Source organism: Ruditapes philippinarum, unplaced genomic scaffold (genome assembly GCF_026571515.1).
Source record: "Ruditapes philippinarum isolate M1 unplaced genomic scaffold, ASM2657151v2 ctg1745_1_1_1_1, whole genome shotgun sequence".
Taxonomy (NCBI): Eukaryota; Metazoa; Mollusca; class Bivalvia; order Venerida; family Veneridae; genus Ruditapes; species Ruditapes philippinarum.
Window position 1 is genome coordinate 66702 of NW_026863729.1, and position 22499 is coordinate 89200.

At 33.1% G+C, this 22499-nt stretch overlaps 2 protein-coding genes across 2 annotated transcripts in view; both read left to right on the forward strand.

Moving 5' to 3' along the window:
* LOC132723153 (cytochrome P450 1B1-like) overlaps positions 1-8191 on the forward strand; it is a 32888-nt gene extending 24697 nt beyond the window's left edge. Inside the window, exons 8-9 of the mRNA XM_060707827.1 lie at positions 2535-2634; positions 6902-8191. Of these exons, the coding sequence (XP_060563810.1) occupies positions 2535-2634; positions 6902-7208 (407 nt within the window). The 3' untranslated portion in view covers positions 7209-8191. The remainder of the gene's footprint in view (positions 1-2534; positions 2635-6901) is intronic.
* Positions 8192-12242: 4051 nt separating this feature from the next.
* Positions 12243-14252, forward strand: LOC132723155 (uncharacterized). The gene is made up of 2 exons (XM_060707828.1): positions 12243-12542; positions 13845-14252. The coding sequence occupies exons 1-2, from the start codon at positions 12436-12438 to the stop codon at positions 14188-14190; spliced, it is 453 nt and encodes a 150-aa protein (XP_060563811.1). The 5' UTR covers positions 12243-12435; the 3' UTR covers positions 14191-14252.
* The last annotated feature ends 8247 nt before the right edge of the window (positions 14253-22499 follow it).

Here is a 22499-nt window from a genome sequence, read left to right on the forward strand (position 1 = left end):
CATAATTGTTTATCATTATTTTTATAAGTGTAGCAACCATTGATTTCTTTTTCAAAATTCGGTCATTACCTAGAAATCACTTGCCCCTCACCATGTGCGTATATTTTAAGGGCCTTTTGATTCTGTTATGCAACATATCTATCCTTATAGTTTATGGAAGATTGGTGGTTTGAACCCCCTCAGCCCACCTGTGCTTCTGACATAATTCACTGCATAGCGGCTTAGTTATTCCTTAACCAGTATCACATGGCATTAACATGACCAGATTAACCCTCCTCACATTTCCCCTTTAAAAAGGAAAAGAAAAAGGTAAAACCTTTTGTAACCATATCGTATTTCTGAATGAACTCTTCTATAGGATCTTATGGTAAAATTCCATTAGATCATGCTGTGCTACACTGGTCAGCATCACTGTCATATACTGGGATTTTCCAACTGTTGCTTCAGTGCAATCAATAGAATCGAAATCACGCAATTGTGTTATTATCCCCCGCCGAAAAGGCGGCGGGGGATATAGAAATAGTCTCCGTCCGTCCATCCGTCCGTCCTTCCGTCCGACATTTTTGTCCAGAGCATATCTCAAAAAGTATTTGAGATATCAACTTGAAACTTCATAGGTGGATAGACCTCATTGAGGAGGAGTGCAGTGCACAAGAATGATAACTTTTCCCTGCATAATTTTTGAGTTATTGTCCTTCGTTATTTTTCAAAATTAATTTTTGTCCAGAGCATAACTCAAAAGGCCTTTGAGATATCAACATGAAACTTCATAGGTGCATAGATCTCACTCAGGAGGTGTGCAGAGCACAAGAATGATAACTCTACCTTTCATAATTTTTGAGTTATTGCCCTTTGTTATTTTTCATACTTAATTTTTTACCTGAGTGGAGCATAACTCAGAAAGTGTTTGAGATATCAACATGAAATATCATAGGTGAATAGATCTTATTGAGGAGGAATGCTGTGCCAAAGAATGAAAGAATGATAACTCTTCGCTATATAATCTTTGAGTTATTGCCCTTTGTTCTCTTTCATACTATTTTGTCCGGAGCTTATCTAAAAAAATATTTGAGGTATCAACTTGAAACTTCATAGGTGGATGAATCTTATTGAGGAGGAGTGCAGTGCACAAGAATGATAACTCTACCCTGCATACTTTTTGAGTTATTGCCCTTTGTTATTTTTGAAAATTAATTTTGTCCAGAGCATAACTCAAAAGGCCTTTGAGATATCAACATGAAACTTCATAGGTGCATAGATCGCACTCAGGAGGTGTGCAGTGCACAAGAATGATAACTCTACCTTTCATAATTTTTGAGTTATTGCCCATTATTATTTTTCATACCTAATTTTTTACCTGAGTTGAGCATAACTCGAAAGTGTTTGAGATGTCATCATGAAATGTCATAGGTTGATAGATCTTATTGAGGAGGAATGCTGTGCACAAGAATGAAAACTCTTCCCTATACAATTTTTGAGTTATTGCCCTTTGTTTTTTTCTTCATACCATTTTGTCCGGAGCTTATCTAAAAAAAATATCTGAGATATCAACTTGAAACTTTATATGTAGATGGATCTCATTAAGAGGGAGTGCAGTGCACAAGAATGATAACTCTTCCCTGCATAATTTTTAAGTTATTGCCCTTTGTTATTTTTTCAAAATTAATTTTTGTCCAGAGCATAACTCAAAAGGCCTTTGAGATATCAACATGAAATTTCATAGGTGCATTGATCGCACTCAGGAGGTGTGCAGTGCACAAGAATGATAACTCTACCTTTAATAATTTTTGAGTTTTTGCCCTTTGTTATTTTTCATACCTAATTTTTCACCTGAGTGGAGCATAACTCAAAAGTGTTTGAGATGTCAACATGAAATGTCATAGGTGGATAGATTTTACTGAGGAGGGGTGCAGCACACAAGAATGATAACCTACCCTGCATTATTTTTCAGTTATTGCCCTTTGTTATTTTCAGCCATCAGTATTCACGTAGGTTTCAAATCTGTAATCACTTCAGCCATTAGTTTTCATTACCAAAAGACCTCTTAAAATTGAATTATTCTGCTCTACTACATATACATTCTTCCAATGAGCATACCCATTCGGCGGGGAATGGCCATGTTGACATGGCTCTTGTTCACTTCATTATTAACCTACACTTGTGGCATTGGACCACTTTTTTTGCCAAAATTTTTAGCTCTTAACCCTCCTATGTACAATAAATCATACAATCATACAATAAAAAGAAGCAATGGCCTAGTGGTTAAGGTGTCTGGCTCTCAACCCAGGAATCATGGGTTCATTGAGCCCTACTAAGATTCACGACCATGTTATTTCATATGACACCAGTAATGGTTGGTTCCATGAAAAGGACCTGAATTATTAATAATATTAATATTTAATATAAGTTGCAAGATCTTGTTTCTAAAACAAGCTTGAATAAATATGTTTAAACTAAACTAATAAATCACCTATTAGTGGCACTTCAATTTGCTAATGTGATAAAGTGTATATTGATTTTTATTTCACAACTAGGATATCAGATTCCCAAGGACACTATCATGCTGTTTAATCTTTGGAGCCTTCATCATGATCCCAAACACTGGAAACATCCGATGAAATTTGATCCAGACAGGTAAACTTTTTTCTTGTGTATAATAAAACTATAAATAGAGCTGTCAACAATAGAGACGATATTGATATATCGTGGATATTTTTCTGTAGATCAATAATCGATACACATATGAAAAAATCAATAATTTTGATTACTTATTTAAGTATATGAATTATGAAAATTCACTCAGAATATATACAAAAGAACCAGGCCATGTCTAACACTAACTAAAGCTGTTGTTACATTTCTCAGCAGTGATGACAAAAAATAGTAAGAAAAAAAAAATCATGTAAAGGACATTTATAAACAAGACACAACATACAATGTCATGTAATTGTACAAACAGAACATGTATTTAACTAAAATCATTTAAACAGGTATGACAGTTAATTATATGCAAAAAAATTAGGGGTATTTATCAATATATAGGTGTATCGCCAATATTTGTCATCTGATATTGATGTATCGTCAATATGCTTTGCACTGAATCAATGACAGTTCTAGCTATAAATAACTTTTTTCCCAATTTTGTTAATTCTATTATAGATGATTATTGCTTTTCAATTTTAAAAATGATGGCTAAAATTAACTTTCAATCAAATTGTCTTAATACTATTTTTGGCTATTAAGAATTACATTTGTCTTTTTCAATTTCTGTCTGATTGCTTAATTCTTGGCAAAAAATAAATGATTTTCCAATATCTATTTTTTAGCTCACCTGTCACAAAGTGACATGGTGAGCTTTTGTGATCGCTTTTCGTCCGGCCTTAAACTTTTACTTTAAACGCCATCTCCTCATAAATCGCAAAGCCAATTTCATCGAAACTTCACAGGAATGTTCCTTAAAATGGTAGTCAACTTTAAAAATTGTTCAAAGAATTTAATTCCGGGCAGAACTCTGGTTGCCATGGTAACCGAAATAAAAAATGTAAAATATCTTTTTTTAGAAAACCGAAAGAGCTTGAGCTTAAATATTTGGCATAAAATATCGTCTAGTCAGTGGCCCTGCCCCGGGGGTCAATGATTTTCCTTATTTGTATATATTAAAAACTGAAAAAAAATCTTCTTTTAAAAAAACCCAAATAGCTAGAGCTTAGATATTAAGCATGAAACATCCTCTAGTGGGTCTCTATCAAGTTTGTTCAAATAAAAGCCCTGGGGTAAAAATTGGCTCCTCCACAGGGGGTCATTGATTTTCCTTATTTGTATAAAGTAAAAACTTAAAAATCTTCTTTTTAAAAAAACAAGATAGTTAGAGCTTAGATATTAAGCATGAAACATCTTCTAGAGGGTGTCTACCAAGTTTGTTCAAATAAAAACTCTGGGGTAATAATTGGCACAGCCCCAAGGGGGTCATTGCTTTTCCCTTTATGTATATAGTAAAAACTTTAAAATTCTTCTTTTAAAAACCCTAGAGCTAGAGCTATGATATTTAGCATGAAACATCTTCTCATGGGTGTCTACCAAGTTTGTTTATATAATCAGTTCAATACAAACAAACGCTTTCCTTAAGCTTTCGACGTTTAGTCTTCTTCAGAAAAAATTGACGTTTATAACATAACAAATGACAAATGACGCAACGTCCGTTTAAGTATACGCTAAACAGAACAGATGTTTACGCGGGAATAAAAACTTTGTCAAATAAATACAGAATCTTTCATAAAAATATAAATACAGCAATATACAATAAATTACACATATAATATGGATCTGCACATATGATACAAAAATTCTCATAATAATAATATTTTTTTTTTTTTTTTTTTTTACCAAGTTTGTTCAAATAAGGGCCTTTGGGTTAAATTTTGGCCCCACCCTGGGAGTCACTTATTTTCCTTATTGTTTATAGTAAAAACTTTTAAAAATTCTGATAAAAAACCCAAAGAGCTAGAGTTTAGATACTTAGCATGAAATATCTTCTAGCAAGTGTCTACCAAGTTTGTTGGCCCCTCTGAGGGGTGGGGGCTATTGTTTTTCCATATATGTATAAAGTAAAAACTTAAGAAAGAAATCTTCTTATAACAACCCCAAAGAGCTAGAGCTTAGATATTTATCATGAAACATCTTCTAATGGGTGTCTACCAAGAAGTTTGTTCAAATAAAAGCCCTGGTTTAAAATTGGCCTTGGCCCAGGGCTTTATACAGTTGAGCGATGTCAAGGCCTTCATGACCCTTTTGTTGTAGTAATTTAAGAGGCATTTTTATGACACCAAAATTTCTATTTATAGAATACTGGACTATTTATCTCTGTCAAAGGGGAAGCAGTACCTGTAAGACAGGGAATTTTCACATTGTTTTCTGAAAGGGGGAATTGCAGGCAATTTTTGCTGTTTGTACATGCAAGATTGACATTATTTAATGTTTTATTATATATTTTAGTCTGCAAAAAGTCATCTCAATATGATAGGTGCAGGGAAAATACGGTATGCCTAAAATACGAAAGTGAGATTTTTGACGAAAGTGAGCGAAAGTGACTTTTAAAATTTGAATTGGACCATTTTAATAGAATTTTGTAAACAGTGATTTTTCTGTTTGTAGACGTAAATTATTAGCAACTAATAATATTTCTTTTAAAAAATAATCACTATGACGATTTAGTCGCCATTCATTTGCATAATTTCTATATACACAAGTTCTAAGATCTTCCTTTTGCTCACTTTGAAAAATACGAAAGTGACTTGTAAAATATTAAATTTTAGAGTTTAAATTGAAATTAATACCTTAAATTGCAGTTTGTAGACGTATATCATCAGAAATATATAATATTTATTTTCAAAAATAATCATTTTATGACGATTAATCACATTTTTTTGCATAATTTCTATACACAAGTTTCTGAGATCTTCCTTTCGCTCACATTGAAAATACGAAAGTGACTTGTGAAATATGAAATAAAGCGTTGAATTGAAAGTTAGTTATACTAATATTGCATTTCTCAGGCGTATATTATCAGAAATTAATATTATTTATTCTCAAAATAATCATTATGATGATTTATACCTTTTTTTTTTTTTACATAATTTCTATATTCTAAGTTCAGCAATCTTCCGTTTGCTCACATAGAAAATACGAAAGTGACTTCTAAAATAGCAAATATAGTGTTAAATTGAAATATAGTGTTGAATATCAAATTATTAAATTCTGATAATATTAATTTCTTATAATACTTGTCTATAAACTGCAAATTTAGTACATTTTCAATTTAAACTCTATATCCAATACTTTACAAGTCACTTTCGTATTTTTCTATGCAAGCGAAATGAAGATCGCTGATTTACCTGTATATAGCAATTAGGCAAATAAATGGCGATTAAATCATGATTATGGTTATCTATTATAATATATATAATCAGTTGCTAATAATATACGTCTGCAAATAGCAATTTTACTGTAAAATTCTATTAAAACGGTACAATTCAAATTCTAAAAGTCACTTTTGCTCACTTTCGTCAAAAATCTCACTTTCGTATTTTAGGCAAACCCGGGAAAATATATACTTTTTGAAGGGAGGGTTTTGGTACCAAAATATTTATGAATTGAGAGCCCTGAAAACCCATTCATTTGTAACTCAGTACATAATTATAAGTACACATAATTCTTTCTTTGATATATGAAGGTTTCTAAAGCATATAAGTACACATAATTTTTTCTTTGATATACGAAGGTTTCTAAAGCATATAAGTACACATAATTCTTTCTTTGATTTATGAAGGTTTCTAAAGCATTTAAGTACACATAATTCTTTCTTTGATTTATGAAGGTTTCTAAAGCATATAAGTACACATAATTCTTTCTTTGATTTATGAAGGTTTCTAAAGCATATAAGTACACATAATTCTTTCTTTGATATATGAAGGTTTCTAAAGCATATAAGTACACATAATTTTTTCTTTGATATACGAAGGTTTCTAAAGCATATAAGTACACATAATTCTTTCTTTGATTTATGAAGGTTTCTAAAGCATTTAAGTACACATAATTCTTTCTTTGATTTATGAAGGTTTCTAAAGCATATAAGTACACATAATTCTTTCTTTGATTTATGAAGGTTTCTAAAGCATATAAGTACACATAATTCTTTTTTTGATTTATGAAGGTTTCTAAAGCATATAAGTACACATAATTCTTTCTTTGATTTATGAAGGTTTCTAAAGCATATAAGTACATATAATTCTTTCTTTGATTTATGAAGGTTTCTAAAGCATATAAGTACATATAATTCTTTTTTTGATTTATGAAGGTTTCTAAAGCATATAAGAACACATAATTCTTTCTTTGATGTTTTAAGGTTTCTGAAGGACGGTGCCTTACATATTCCTGACCACTATTTACCGTTTGGTGATGGACTCCGTTCATGTCCGGGTGAAAGTTTAGTTGACATCATGTTATTTATCTTTGCCACCCATCTTCTTCATCAACTCAGCTTCAAACATACGAATACAGCAGACCTTGATGGAGAGTTTAACGGGTTTGTGCTAAAACCGAAGTCTTTCCGAGTGATTATGGAACCGAGAGATCCCATTACCATGGATACGGAAGATATAGAGACACAAGCAGAAACAGTGGTTTGTTTTATAAATGGGGAAGAAATATAAGCAATTGTGACTGGATTTAACTCAATATAGGATTGGAGCAGTACCTCTAGATGCTTGCAGAAATCATGATCACAAAATAGACAAATATCAGGGTTTTTTTCGCCGATTTTTACATTTTTCATTCATTATCATACCTAAATTGTTGTGTAAAGATGAATTAGATCTTTTCAAGTTCATTCCGTTGGGTAAAAAGGCAAGATTTTAGTATTTTACCATTCAAGCGCCTTGTCCGGTATATACCCGAATACCGTATTTATTGTGGTGCTCCAATCCTGTTTTTTGTCTCACTCATTGTGACTCAACATTTTAATTACACCAAATTATGAAAATCACAGTTAAATCAGAAATTTTTGCAAGGGCTTAAATTTCACAAGTACATGGATCACAAATTGAAGATTTAAGTCAAAGGGTTTGACTTTATGAGATTGGATAAATGCATGTATGGCATTTTACAGAAACAACCAAAGATCCCAGGGACTATGAATTAATTAGCCAATGCATATTGTAAGCATCATTTAATACTGAATTATCTCCCTTTTGTGCACTGTTGTATTAACATATTTGCAGTAAACAAGGCTCTGTTATAGTTTCTTGTTTTCACTGCACAGTTTTACAAATATATATCAGTCTGCTAGGTCTTGGTAGTTTTGGCTCTGCCCACTTTCATATTTATTTGTCATTTTTGCTTTTCACAAATATGATATTTATTTGGCTGATATATCACCATATTTCATGGGTAATATTAATTAAATAAATGTACATATTCTACATTTTGGCTAAATTTACTACTTTCTTGGAAATGTGAAGTCTTCTGAATCAGTCTATTTATTATGGCCTTTGTATCTGAACATTAGACCCACCTGCATATTGTCTTTCATTAGACATGCTATAATATGACATTGACACCCAAATTTACTAGACACTACTGTATTATGGCAATGTGCAATTCTATAAAAAAAAATATAAATGTCTGTTCCTACTTTGTAGTGTTGTATAATGTTGTGGCATAGTATTTTTTCACAAATGCCATTTTGTGGTTGTTTCAGCTTTTATCAAAATAGTTATTATGTAACTGATAATGCAATATATGATATACTGAAGTTATATAGGTTTTTATCGATTGTTTTGTTTAAGTAACATAAATAACAAAAAATAAGTTTCAAATTGCTTGAACTTTTTAAAAAGATTCACTGTGAAAAAAAGGTTTGAAATGCACTAACTACACTGATCTCTTATTGTTGTTGTTGTTGTTTTCTACACTTTATTGAACGATGTTTTATATTTTATTGAATGTTGTTTGTTTATATAAAAATTAGTTGAAAACATTTTACTGGATTCTTTGTTTTTATTTTGTTGTTGTTGTACTTAATGAGTTCCTGGCAACTTCAGTACTGTAACAGCCACACAGCAGTTGTTCAACTGAACACCACAATCATTGCCAATTACACTGATAGCATTTTGGTCTTAGTCTATTTGTTACTCTGTACACCACAATCATTGTCAATTACACTGATAGCATTTTGGTCTTAGTATATTTGTTACTCTGTACGCCACAATCATTGTCAATTACACTGATAGCATTTTGGTCTTAGTCTATTTGTTACTCTGTACACCACAATCATTGTCAATTACACTGATAGCATTTTGATCTTAGTCTATTTGTTAATCTGTACCATCAAAACCACTTGATAGATTTTGACCAAACTTCACAAGAATGATTAAAGATGACCCCCTACTCAAGTTACAAAAATGGTTCCAGTCTGTTTTCATAGGCACAGGAGCTTCAAATGACCTTAAAAATGTAATTTTAAAACCTCTTCTCAGAAACTAGCTTAGATATTTGGCATGTAGCATCACCTTTTCTTAACAAAAGTTATATAAATCATGCCCCAGGGGTAAGAAAAGAGCCGCACCCTAGGGGTCACTTAGTTTACATAGGCTAATATAGGGGAAAAACAATGAACTCCTTCATGAAACTGCAATGCTCAGTGTATAGATATTTGACATAAAATATTGTTAAAAGTTTCATAAATCTTGACACTTAGATTAAAATTGGTCCCACCATGGGGGTCATTTTGTTTATATAATAGACTTCCATAGTTAAAATGTCTTTAAAAATCTTCTCAGAATCTGCTATGCCTAGAGCTTACATATTTGTCATGAAGCATTGAGTAGTAGACAAATTAAAAAAAATGATTTGGGTAAAAAAAGATGAACCCAATGCGACTCTTTTACAGAAATTGTGATTTTCTAACAGTGTACCTCAGGTGAGCAATCCAAGGCCATCATTGCCCTCTTGTTTTGTGAAACTACAATGCCTAGAACTAATATATTTGGCATGTCACATTGCCTAGTGGACTTCTAGGTTTTCTTGTCTTGCCTAACCCCCACCCCCCCCCCCTCCGTTGGAGTCGCTAACTATACATAGGCTTGTTTAGTAAAAAATGTCTTAAAAATATGAACGTACATGTACACTGCCCAGACTTAAGATATTTTGCATGACACATCACGTTGTGATCCTCTACAAAAGTTATACAAAACCATGCCCTTTGGATAAAGATTTACCCTAACCCCCTAGGGGTCACTTAGTTTATATAGATTAACATAGTAATATTTTCAATGCAAAGAGCTAAGATAATCGTCATTGAAATTTCACACAAGAAGACGAAATTTTGAAATACTTGATGGTCAAACAACCGAACCTTCTCTCTCTTTTTAGGTTTGTAATTGAGGGACTGAAGTCAAATAAACAGATTTAAGAAGAAAATACGTTAAAGGCACATAATGCTTCAGAAATCAATATTTTAATTCTTTAGAAATGTTAAGCATGTGTAGCATTTTTAGGCATAATGGGCCTTTAAGTCCCAGGTAAAAATCAAAGCACAGAAGGCGCTGAATTTGTTTGGGTCTCAGAATGTAAGAAAGGTGCAGGTTGTGAGATTATATGTTTAGTGCCACCAATGCTTTCCAGCGTTTTAATTGTAGTAAATTGGCTATAAGACTAATTGCAACACTAATATTCAATCCAATGTTTATTTGACTTTAACAATTTAAAAAATTAGTTATCTTTACTGGGATTTGAACTCCAGACCTCTCCCTTCCTAAGCGAGCCCGAAAACTCTTCAGCCACGGTGAATTTATATGTCAACGGCCTGAAGAAAACCATTTTATTCGAAATTAGGGCTTGTAACGACTTTAACTGTTGTTTAACACAGATGTAAATAATCCTGGAGCTTACTATAAGCATGTATATTTATAAAGAATCAAAGGGCTGCAAGTTCTGTGGTATTTTCTGATCTTTGCAATCTAAATCGTTCTGTATATCTGTATGCATTTTCCTGTATAAGTTTATTTTTATGTATTATAATTCCTTTTGTAAGGCACCAGAGTTTGATACATACGGAATTCTGCATAACTAGAGTTGCATCAAAAAATCATTTATGTTCTTTTTTACGACAGCCACACTTTATCCTTGTATATCATGGCTACTTCCTTCACAAAAACAATTAAAAAAAAAGAATTTAACAACAACAAAAAAAAGTTTCCTCGACTGGGATTCGAACTCATGACCTCTCACTCACGAAGCGAACGCGTTACCACTGTACCACGGAGAAGTTATACACAGAATGTCTGAATAATATCAAGTCATTCTAAATTTAGAACTTCCATTGCAGTTCGGGTTTGTAATCCTTATTAATTTCGAGGTATTTTGTTCAGGGTAAACCTGTTGTTTAAAATTGAAGTAAATATTTTAGCGAAAATCCTCTCGCCCAAACAGTCCGGCATGTAGAATCTATATATTCCACTACTCGGTTTGTGTAGTATTCGGTAATCGACATGGCTAAAAATAGTATTTTCATTGATAAAATCATATTCATCCGCGTAATTTGTGATTGTGCATTTATTGACATTCTATAAGCCAACGCTATTGCTTAACTTTAAATGCGTTGTAATTTGTTGGATACTTGTAACAAAATAGAATATTTCTTTCTTTTAAATCGCTAGTTTTAAGCTGTTTTGAGAACTACTTGTTGTTAGGTTTGTCGTAAACTTCTGTGTCAGAGATTGAATGTCCGCTTTGTATTTAGTTATTTTCGATCAGAAAATACAATAAAACAATATTAGAAATCTTCGACCATTCGGGAATTACTTTGCTTGAAAATTGATGCGCCTGTCTTTGACCATCTTTACGCAGTGATCTCCCCTGAATTTTTCGGCTTTAGTGTACATACAAAAGGGAAGTAACCGCTTCAAAAAAGTGGACTACTTTCGGCATTTGCAATTAACAACATTAGACTCTGAAATTTCGCTACCATTACTTGTTTGGTCTGACGACCCAAACAAATAAAAAACTGTATTGAAAGTCTCTGGTTTAATGATTTTAAGTGATTAGTTATATTAGGAACATATATAAATGTTTCTTGTATGTTCTCAGTAAAAGACCAAAAAGGGAGAATATTCTTACTTGTACATGTATATTTTTTGTTTAAATTTAGTACGCGTTACCTCCCTTAGAATATTTAATTTTTTTTTTACTGAAATGTTATTTTGGCAGAATTTCTTTTGAATATCAATACGTTATATGCTGAAATCAGCAAGTAAGCCTAGTCCTAACGAAAAGTTTTAAACACACGGATGAAACACTCGTCCGATTTTCCTGTTAGTCGAAGAAAATTCAATCTCATGGAATAACTTAATATTTATTTATTTTGCGCTAAGACAAACCACCGCATTGACCCGGTGGGGATTTTTTTGGTGGGGTGTGGAGGGGATCAATGGAAAAGGCTATAATGGATTGGTGCAGAAAATAAACTGGGTGAGCTATATCGAAATTAAAGTTCGTGCTTAGATTATATTATATTTTTTTCTACAAATCAAAACAATTCTTGCATATTCATTTTTAGATTGCTACTTTCATTTGTATATTTATATTATAACTATACATTATAACTATACATAATGTTTACATGCGCGTGCGTAATTGGAAACTACAGCTTTCAATTTATTTCCGTTTATATATGTTTTACTAAATATATATATGACGTACATATTTTCTGAAAATTGTAAAATTAAAACCTATCATACAACTTCGAGGAACAGTTAAGACTACGTTACTTACAAATCTGCTATTTTAAGTCTATAATAGAACTTGGAATAAAACGAGAAATCGTCACACGGAATTATAAGTTAACGGCGTTTGATATACATATAAAAATAGCGATTAGCGATGCTTTTAATACCTTCACAAATCAATTTTTCACAGGATTCGATACGAAATACATTTTACAAAGGAGATTTAATAGGGGAAACTCTCGACGACTTATGCACGGGAAGGTATATAAGCTAAAAATAATTTCATAATTATATAATAAATATATAATCTCATAACAAATCATATGATCTAGAATTATGTGAATTACTTCTCGTTACAGCCAAGTGCGTGTATATAATTTATGTATATCCCACATTTAAAACATTTTAGCGCCTACCTTTAATTCTGTATGTCGTGTCAGTCGGAATTACCTGCTCTTAAGAGTACGTCATTAAGTGTCGAGGCAGGGGACCAGACTAACAGTTGTGCTGGCAAGTGCCAAGTGCTAGTCTGCACTAACTGCAAGGCAAGGAGTTCGAAGCCCTGCTACTTCAGATAAAATGAATAAAAAGTCTTTCGGAACCAAAGTCCCGTATTGATTGTATTATTGATTTGATGGTAGATTATTTACGCCTGATAACTGACCAATAATTAGCAATTTCGAATTCTCTGCAAGTGTCCGGCTAATAATTCATTGATGAATCAGCGATGAGAGACATGAGCCGCGTCATGACAAAACCAACATAATGGGTTTGCGACCAGCATAGATCCAGACCAGCCTGCGCATCCGCGAAGTCTGATCAGGATCCATGCTATTCGCTTACAAACCCTATAGCAAGTAGAGAAACTGATAGCGAACAGCATGGATCCTGATCAGACTGCGCGGACGCGCAGGCTGGTCTGGATCCATGCTGGTCGCAAACCCATTATGTTGGTTTTGTCGCGACGCGGCTCATATTATGTACATTAGATACAATGTTCTAGATCATTTGTCACGGAGAAATAACACATGGCATCAGGATTGAACCAACGACCCCCTAAAAACTTACCGGATGCTCTGAGTAGTATTGAACCATATATGAAATTCGTGTAATTCTTGGCAACTTGCAATTACAGGAACCAAAATGGCTGACGAGCCTTTACTAGAACTTTAAAGCTCCTGTTATTCCATTTGTCTACGACGTTTTTAGTACGTTACTATTGACCGATAATACGAGTACATAATTATTTAGCCTATAAATAAAATCAAAGCGCTGGAAGCACTGCGCTGGAAGCACTGATAGATCGCTTGTTACTGATAGAGCTAGCATAGACTACTTTTTAAGTAAATTACTGTGCACGCATCTTGTGAAAATACGTAAACATTATATTGGTCATTTTTTGGTATTTTTTTAAAAATATAACACTTCAGTTGTCTCTAAAATAGCAGCGTTTATTTAACTCAATCAGACTCTTACTATTTCAAGTTTTCATTGTCTATCTGAATTTATGTTGAGAAGTATTATCGAATTAATGTGAAACAATAAAGTGTTGCATTTTTCCAGGTGCCTTCTTTCGAGCTTTCCGAAAATTTACGTAGCAGATTATAATTTCGAGTGGTTCACCATGGATAACAGGCGTTTGTGGGTGTTTCGCCATTTGTACAGACTCGGAAAATGTGGAAAAATTCCCGTTGAAGTTGTATCTGATATTGATCCGGCGAAAATGACGACAACAAATGGAGGAAGCTCAATTACTGTACGAGGTGATCCAGGAGGGATTTGGCATCTTTACCCTGACGGCTTTGGTGCAAGTCGCGATGGATCATATTTCTGCACCTGGCCGGAAGACTACACATCTCCTGAGTTAGAGAAAATTTTGAACCTCATCAGAATGATGAAGAGTAAATAAAATGAAAAAAAATCAAAGTTGAAACACCTGATTTTTTTAAAACAAAGAATGTCGACGTGACTTTGGCAAAAAAATTAAGAACAAACATATTCACTGTATTATTACTTGTTAGGTTTATATTTTGTACATAAAATCTGTTTGATTTTTTTTTATTTTACTGTCTTTTAATTTACGGAATTTATATTTCATGCAACGCTTTTCAATGCAAAATACATCTTTTACATTTCTTTTTTATAACCATTTTTAACAGAGACAAATTCCATACGTTTTAAAAAACAACAACAAATATTTCATTTCAGACGTAAAGCTATGATAAAAAAAATGTTAATGAACAAACAATATTGACGTCAAAACTTCTGATTTTCTAAAAGATAGATATATATTTTAAAATTAGTTTTCTCTAAAATTTGACATTCATATCATCATCATATAGTGCATAAATGCCCAACAAATAATCTATTGTAATATCTTTGAAACATCCAAATGAGGTGTTTTTTGGAATAAAAAGACGTTTTATCTGATACGTATTTTATGGAAAAAAACTTTAAAATTTATTATCCAGCTTTTAAGCATTACATCTCCAGATCCATGCTTACTTTTATGACAATTTAGTATCAGACGTGCTTTAATTAGAAAAGGCATTGTCAAACTAGCAAATAAAGTAATTAAGCTAGTGGAAGACATTTACAATCCTCATGAATAATCTGAAATATCCAAAAAATAATCTGTAGGAGGCATTATAATATATCGTCATTAAAATACAAATTCAAGTATTTGTATGCAAATTGCATGAATTTTGTATATACATTTTGTATTTGTAAATTTCTCTCCTCGTGTATTTTTCTTAAAGTGTATAAAGCTATTTATAATACTGCACGTTTGTAACGTCGCTTTTCATTGGATAATTTGACATTTATATAGTTATATATAGACGGCTGTTGTCGATTCATGAAGAAATGTTACTTTTTTCTCTAAGAATGATACTTGCTGTATTATAAATTCGTTATAAAGATTGTTGACAGGTTATATGGCCGTATATAAACGGCTTTTTGCAATATAACCCTCGCCTAGCGGCTCGGGTTATATTTACAAATAGCCGTTTATATAGGTCTATATAACCTGTCAACAATCTTTATAACTAATAATATATATCTGCTGCAAAAATATTGTTTGAGTTTTAAACCAAAATGCTTGCATGAAGTAAACATTCTAAATAATTGCCATAAAAGCGAATGACGCATGTACAAAATCATTACTAAACGGAAAAAAAACCTACTTGAAATAACAAATGATATTTTTCCGGAACATTTTATTCTGTTTGCGTACAATATGCATGTGTCTTAAATAACAGAGACATTCTGTTACAAATTTTTCGGGAATCAACCACTTGATAATGAAACAAATATAATTTTAGTGTTGATAGATTTTATGAAATTATTTCATAAGATATAGATTTATCCCATTAAGTCAAATTTTAAAAAACAACAACAACAAACAGTTGGCTCATCGATAGGCATGTTGAATGTTATATTGAGGTCAGGCTCGGCGTGTTCATTACTGAATGTACAGTAGATTCACAATGAGTTATCTATGTAAAGATCAACATAAAGGACAGTACATCCGTTCCTAATACGCGTACGGAAAAACAGATAGACTTTAGTCTCCGATTAGAAAATATTTTAGATTACACATATCAGTCAGACGGGATTAGTTTAATTATAAGTTTAATATAGACAACAATTTTACAGAATATTAAAAGGAACTCCATTGAGGTGCAAAAGCCTTGTAATATAAACTTTGAATTTCTTACATTTATCAGCTGAGGCACTTAAAACAGAAGGGTTTGAAACTTGGCCACGAACACAATCTTCAATTGACGCTCCCTGAAGGTGGATGCCTTAACCACTAGGCCAACGGTACTGGTTATATATGATATATTTAAACCTGCAGAATATCTCTGAAACCTTATCTATTGTAAGAAATGTTTGAATGTATATGTATTTTTTAAAATCCGGATTCGGTTTACAACTGAAACTTAGAAAGCAATTTAAACGTCCTCAGCTATTATTCATATATTTTATTACTTATCCGAAGATTCACGGAAAGGACCGGAAAATTGCGATTGCTTAGAAAGTCAAGGCCATAAGATTTTAATCTTTTTGGAATCTTTGCTCTTTATTGTGTCTTGGTTTAAATACAAATCCCATTTATTACTAATCCTTAACCTTCTGAAACCGGAAGTGTTCAGCCCTTGTCACCAGTACAGAGCCAGGTTAGCTTGCACGACCGTGCTGTCTGACCAGGCTTTATACTGTTGGTAATCCAATTTTTGTATTTTGATTTTGAAATCCCTTAATTGTCAAAAGGACTAATCTAGAATCCAAGATCGGCAAATCCATTACATAACACTCAGAGATACATAAAATAATGACATGCCTACAATTTCATACACGATCCATTTTCTTTTTTTTTAACCGGATGTATACCGAATATTTTTGTAATTTTGTTTACCAACATCTCTACTTTTGTGTGTGTATTCTCTTACAAAACCACTGACATGTATTTATTCATCTATATCGTTTATAAGATTAGATATATAATGGCAAATGATAACAGTTTAGAAAATTTATTCATGTTTAAACAATATGATGACAAGTCTCGGTCTAAAAAAAAAACTTTACAAAACACAACTTTTCTTTAAGTTTTTTGTTTTTGTTTTGTTTTGTTTCTTGTAAAAGAAATTTATAAAGATGTTATCATTATTATAGTAGTTTAAAATCACGTGACGAACTTCCTTGTTCTCTCAAGCTGATGTAAAGGGAGGTAAATTCTCATAAAATGTAATCGTAAATTATTACACTTGTTATAGTAATTCCCCCTTCAATGTGTGAGTATATGGTACTGAACATTGTGTATTTACAACAAGAGAATGGCGCGTTTTCCCCCTACACAATACAGTTAAAACAAACTAAAATGGATTTGATTCATTCTCTGACAAACGAATACTTCGGACAAAACCGACATATTTTTTATGTCGTAAATGACCTTGACATTTGAATGACCTTGGCCACCAGGTTTTAATATTGAATTTAGCTTGAATTTAGCTTAAATTGTCATAACTTTGTTATTAATTATTAGTTATAATAATGGTAAACATTGATTCATACTGGGACAAAATAACACTGATTACAACACCGACATTTCTAAAAATTGAAGTATGACCTTGATAAATGAATGTAAATGTCCTTGACAGTCATGGTCAGATATGAAATTCAAATTATGTTTTGTTAAAAAAAAATGATGTTTCTGTGGTAGACTTTCTTTTTCTTTTAATGTTTTATATAATCCATGAAAGCACAACACAATTCCCGTTTTTAACACATTTTTTACACTTTGCTCCTGACACTTTACATTGCATTAAAACACATCACTTTTAACATATAAATGCGGGAAAAAATCATAACACTTCACAAATACGCGAGAGCTACTTTATTTAACTTTGCATAGCTAGCAACCAGCAATCTACGTTTTAAAACTGTTTATTAATTAACAGTTCACATCATTACACAACAACCCTCCCGGGTTCGGCGCCAAATGCAATGTGGTAGAATTTCTTTTTCTCTTAACTTCTGTTTCCTAGACTGAATTTTGATACCACACTGAAACAGTGTTTGGATTTATTTCACCTTTTGTATTAAGCTTTTTACTACTAACTATTTGTTATAACTATTTGTCATAATAATTACTTAGTAATATAAGAAAACAAGAGCCCAGTTTGAGCCGGGTGATGCTCCCCGAATAGGTTTTGGACACAGGAAAGTACACCTCTTGTAGTTTTAGAGTTATGTCCATGGAAAAAGTTCAAAGTGCAATAATTCCAAAATTTGGCAAGGCAGAATTACTGTTCTTTACACTGCACTTCTAATCAATGTGATCTATCGACATACAAAGTTTCTTGTTGATATCTCTTATGGTTTCCGAGTTATGTCCCGGACAACTTCAAAAAGTAAAAAATAAACAAAGGGCAATAACTCCAGAATTAGGCACGGCAGAGTTATGATTTTTGTGCACTGCACATCTATCCATTGAGATATATCTACCTACAAAGTTTCATGTTGATATCTCTTATAGTTTTACAGCTATGTCCTGGACAAGATTTTTCTAAAAGGGGAGATAATTAAAAAATGAGGCTTAACAGAGTAATGGTTCTTTTGCACTGCACTTCTACTCAATGAGATTTATCTACCTACAATGTTTCATCTTGATATCTCTAATAGTTTTAGAGTTATGTTCCGGACAAAGTTCAAAGTGTTAAAATTAACAAAGGGCAATAACTCCAAAATTAGGACAAAAAGAGTTATTGTTCTCATGCACTGCACATCTACCCATCGATATCTATTCACCTACAAAGTTTCATGTTGATATCTCTTATAGTTTTAGAGTTATGTCCCGGACAAGATTTTTCTATAAGGGGAGATAATTCAAAAACCGGGCAAAATAGAGTTATGGTTCTTTGACAATACACCCCCCCCCCCCTCAATGCCCTCTACCAGGAAGTTTAAACAAATTATTTCCAAGGGTTTACAAGTTATGCTCCGGACAAGACAACGGACGGACAGATGTCCGGACCAACGCACGGACGGACGGACGGACTGACGGACAAGGCGCCGACTATATGCTCCCCCGAAATTTTTCGGGGAGCATAATAAAACTAAAGACAAGCAACGTTTTACAGTTTAATATGATACCTAACTTTTATGATTTATTAACAAACATCAATTTAAACTATACTTATATAGAACTCTTTTTTATCTTTAAATATAACCACAGAAACTAAATAATTTTAAATATCCAAAATATATCACTTAAATTTTAATTCAAGAAGACACACTTAGAACCTAAATAATTTCTGCCTGTATGTAAATCATCTAAGCTTATATACTAATAAAAGACGGGAAAATAATCAAGAAAAGCATATACAGCGTGCGGCGGGAAAAATAGATAGGAGTTTACAATGAAATTATACATTTTAAGGAGTTTTCTTATTACTTAAACAAGGTCAGGAGCATACTCAAATGAGAAGTAGTTCAATTTAACTTTTGCTATAAAAGGTTATGAAATTACAAAATATCTAATGAATCGAACATGTTTAACTTGCAAAAATTCGCAACGTTTGCGACATTTTCTTTAGAGCAATGTAGCATTCTTTACTATAATATTCTTTCTCCAATGTTTTTGACTTTAGAAATGAGAACAAGTCGACCGTGGACTCCACTTGGATGTGACGACCTCTTCTGGGCGGTTGACTATTTTTTTTTAACATTTTTATTATTCAGTGTCCGATGCCTTCAAAACAGTTGAAGCCACGTGGCAACTTGTTATTGCTTAATTAGTCTTAGTATATTTTTTTATCTGTGCTCCATATATCGTCAATCTCGCTTACAGCATTTTACTTTAAAGTTTACGCAGACAATATGTTAACTACATTGAGATAATGTGCATATAAATTTTGTTGCAGCCATACAAGATAAAGATCACATGTTCAAGCATGACTTTTTAGCTCACCTGAGCATGCTCAGGGTGAGCTTTTGGGATTGATGATTGTCCTTCGTCCGTCGTCCTTTCACATTTAGTTGTTAACACTCCAGCGGTCACATTTTTGCCTCAATCATCATCAAACTTGGTCAGGATGCTTATCTAGTTGATAGCTCGGATGAGTTCGAACATGGGTCATCTCGGATGAAAAACTAGGTCACCGGAGCTAAAAATTGAAAAACCTTGTTAACACTCCAGCGGTCACACTTTTGCCTAAATTGTCATCAAACTTAGTCAGGATGCTTATCTAGTTGATAGCTTGGATGAGTTTGAGTATGGGTCATCTGGAAGGAAAAAACTAGGTCACAAGAGCTTAAAATAGAAAAACCATGTTAACACTCTAGCGGTCACATTTTTGTCTCAATCATCATCAAACTTGGTTAGGTCATAGCTCGGATGAGTTCGAACATGGGTCATCTCGGATGAAAAAGTAGGTCACCGGAGCTAAAAATAGAAAAACCTTGTTAACACTCTAGCGGTCACATTTTTGCTTCAATCATCATCAAACTTGGTCAAGATACTTGTCTAGGTCATAGCTCGGATGAGTTCGAACATGGGTCATCCTTGCTGAAAAACTAGGTCACCGGAGCTAAAAATAGAAAAACCTTGTTAACACTCCAGCGGTCACATTTTTGCCTCAATCATCATCAAACTTGATCAGGATGCTTGTCTAGGTGATAGCTAAGATGAGTTCGAACATGGGTCATCTCGGATGAAAAACTAGGTCACAAGAGCTAAAAATAGAAAAATCTTGGTAACACTCTAGCGGTCACATTTTTGAGACAAGTGTCATCAAACTTGATCAGGATGCTTGTCTAGGTACTTGCTCGGATGAGTTCGAACATGGGTCATCTTGAATGAAAAACTAGGTCATAGGAGCTAAAAATAGAAAAACCTTGTTAACACTCTAGTGGTCACAATTTTGACTTAATTGTCATCAAACTTGGTCAGGAAACTTGTCTAGTTCATTGCTGGGATTAAGTCGAACACGGGTCATCTCGGATGAAAAACTAGGTCACAGGAGCTAAAAATAGAAAAATATTGTTAACACTCTAGTGGCTACTGTTGTGATCCAAATATCCTGTAAGTTGGTCTGAAAGTTTGTTTTGATGATTTCTAAGTCAAGTTCGAACATGGGTCATCTTGGATGAAAAACTAGGTCACACCGCCCAAATATGGAAAAACCTTGTTAACATTCTAGATAGTGGTCACATTTTCGACTCAATTATCATCAAACTTGGTCAGGATGCTTGTCTAGGTAATTGCTCGGATGAGTTCGAAATCGCATGAGAAACTAGGTCACCGGAGCTAAAAATAGAAAAATCCTCTTAACACTCTAGTTGCTACTGTTTTGATCCAAGTATCCTGGAAATTGGTCTGATAGTTTGTTTTGATGATTTCTAGGTCAAGTTTGAATATGGGTCACCTGGGTAAAAAAACTAGGTCACACTGCTCAAATATGGATAATCCTTGTTAACACTGTAGAGGTCACATTTTTGACTAACCTGTCATGAGACTTGGTCAGAATGCTTGTCTAGGTAATTGTTTGGATGAGTTTGATGGGTCAGGTGAGCGATCTAGGGCCATCATGGCCCTCTTGTTTAGTATCTGTGCAACACATATTTACTGCAGCCATAAAAGGGTTCTCATCAGATTGGGTCAGATGTTATCCGCATTCGCACAATTTGTAGAACCCTTGCGGCTGCTGCATCGGTTTAGGGTCAGGATGGCACTAGGATGTCGATTTTTTTATGTTTCTTTAGCGCTATATTTCCATTATTAGTTAAATGCTTTTTAAGAACATTGAAAAAGAATGTTAAATTCATGATCATTACTTTTGTTGTTTCAATGTAAGGATAAAAACTGGTGCTCACATTTTCAAATCATTTCTCTTCATCTGATTATCCTCATTAAGATTGTTCATAAAACTTTGGGTTTTGTTGGGGGATGCGTTCATTAAATGCGCCCTTTTTTGTTGAACTTTATCTTCATATTTGGATTAAATGTTGAATTTATTGGCACATTTTGCAAAAAGCATCAAGCTGCAGTTTTGAGTTCCATTTCGTAAAAATACGCTTACAAGAGACATACAAAAAAAAGCGGGAGAGTACTCTTACATGTACATTTCTGATTTGGTACGAGTAACCTCCCTTAAAAGATTTCACTATTGTACCATTATCACAATAAGGCACGATGCCCGAAATTCTTTTTTTTTATCAGAATTGTCCATATGACAGTATCTTTTGAATATTAGTATATTTTGATAACAACTACGGGATCAACAAGTTCAAGCCTTGTCTCAAAGGAAAATTTATATCCCTTTCTAATGTCCCGTTGTTAGTCGAATGAAATTTTATTTAATGAACGCGCAGAAACAAAATTCGCCCTTAAATATTGAAAAATATATCATGAACATGAATTGAAATAATATATAATAAGTAATAGAAAGAGCACCGAAACACAAGGCTATCTGATTTGTTCGAGGGGGCGTAGCCCCCGAGTATAAATCAGATTGCCGAGTGTTTTGGTGTTCTTTCTCTTTTGTATCATAGTCAAACATAAAAACACGTTCCCTGTTGTCACGATTTTAAACCCCGGGAAAAAGTTACCAATGAACGAGCATCTGAATATGATATTTCTGTCGCTTTCCCTTTCTCTGCCGTCACAATATGTAAACCCCAGCAAAAATGAGCCAATCAACGGGCATGATCTGG

Bases quoted from the DNA above. Each gene is read 5' to 3' on its own strand.
- LOC132723155 (XM_060707828.1), top strand. From the start codon at position 12,436: ATGCTTTTAATACCTTCACAAATCAATTTTTCACAGGATTCGATACGA. The intron at 12,543-13,844 runs GTATATAAGCTA...GCATTTTTCCAG, and splicing joins GACGACTTATGCACGGGAAG to GTGCCTTCTTTCGAGCTTTC.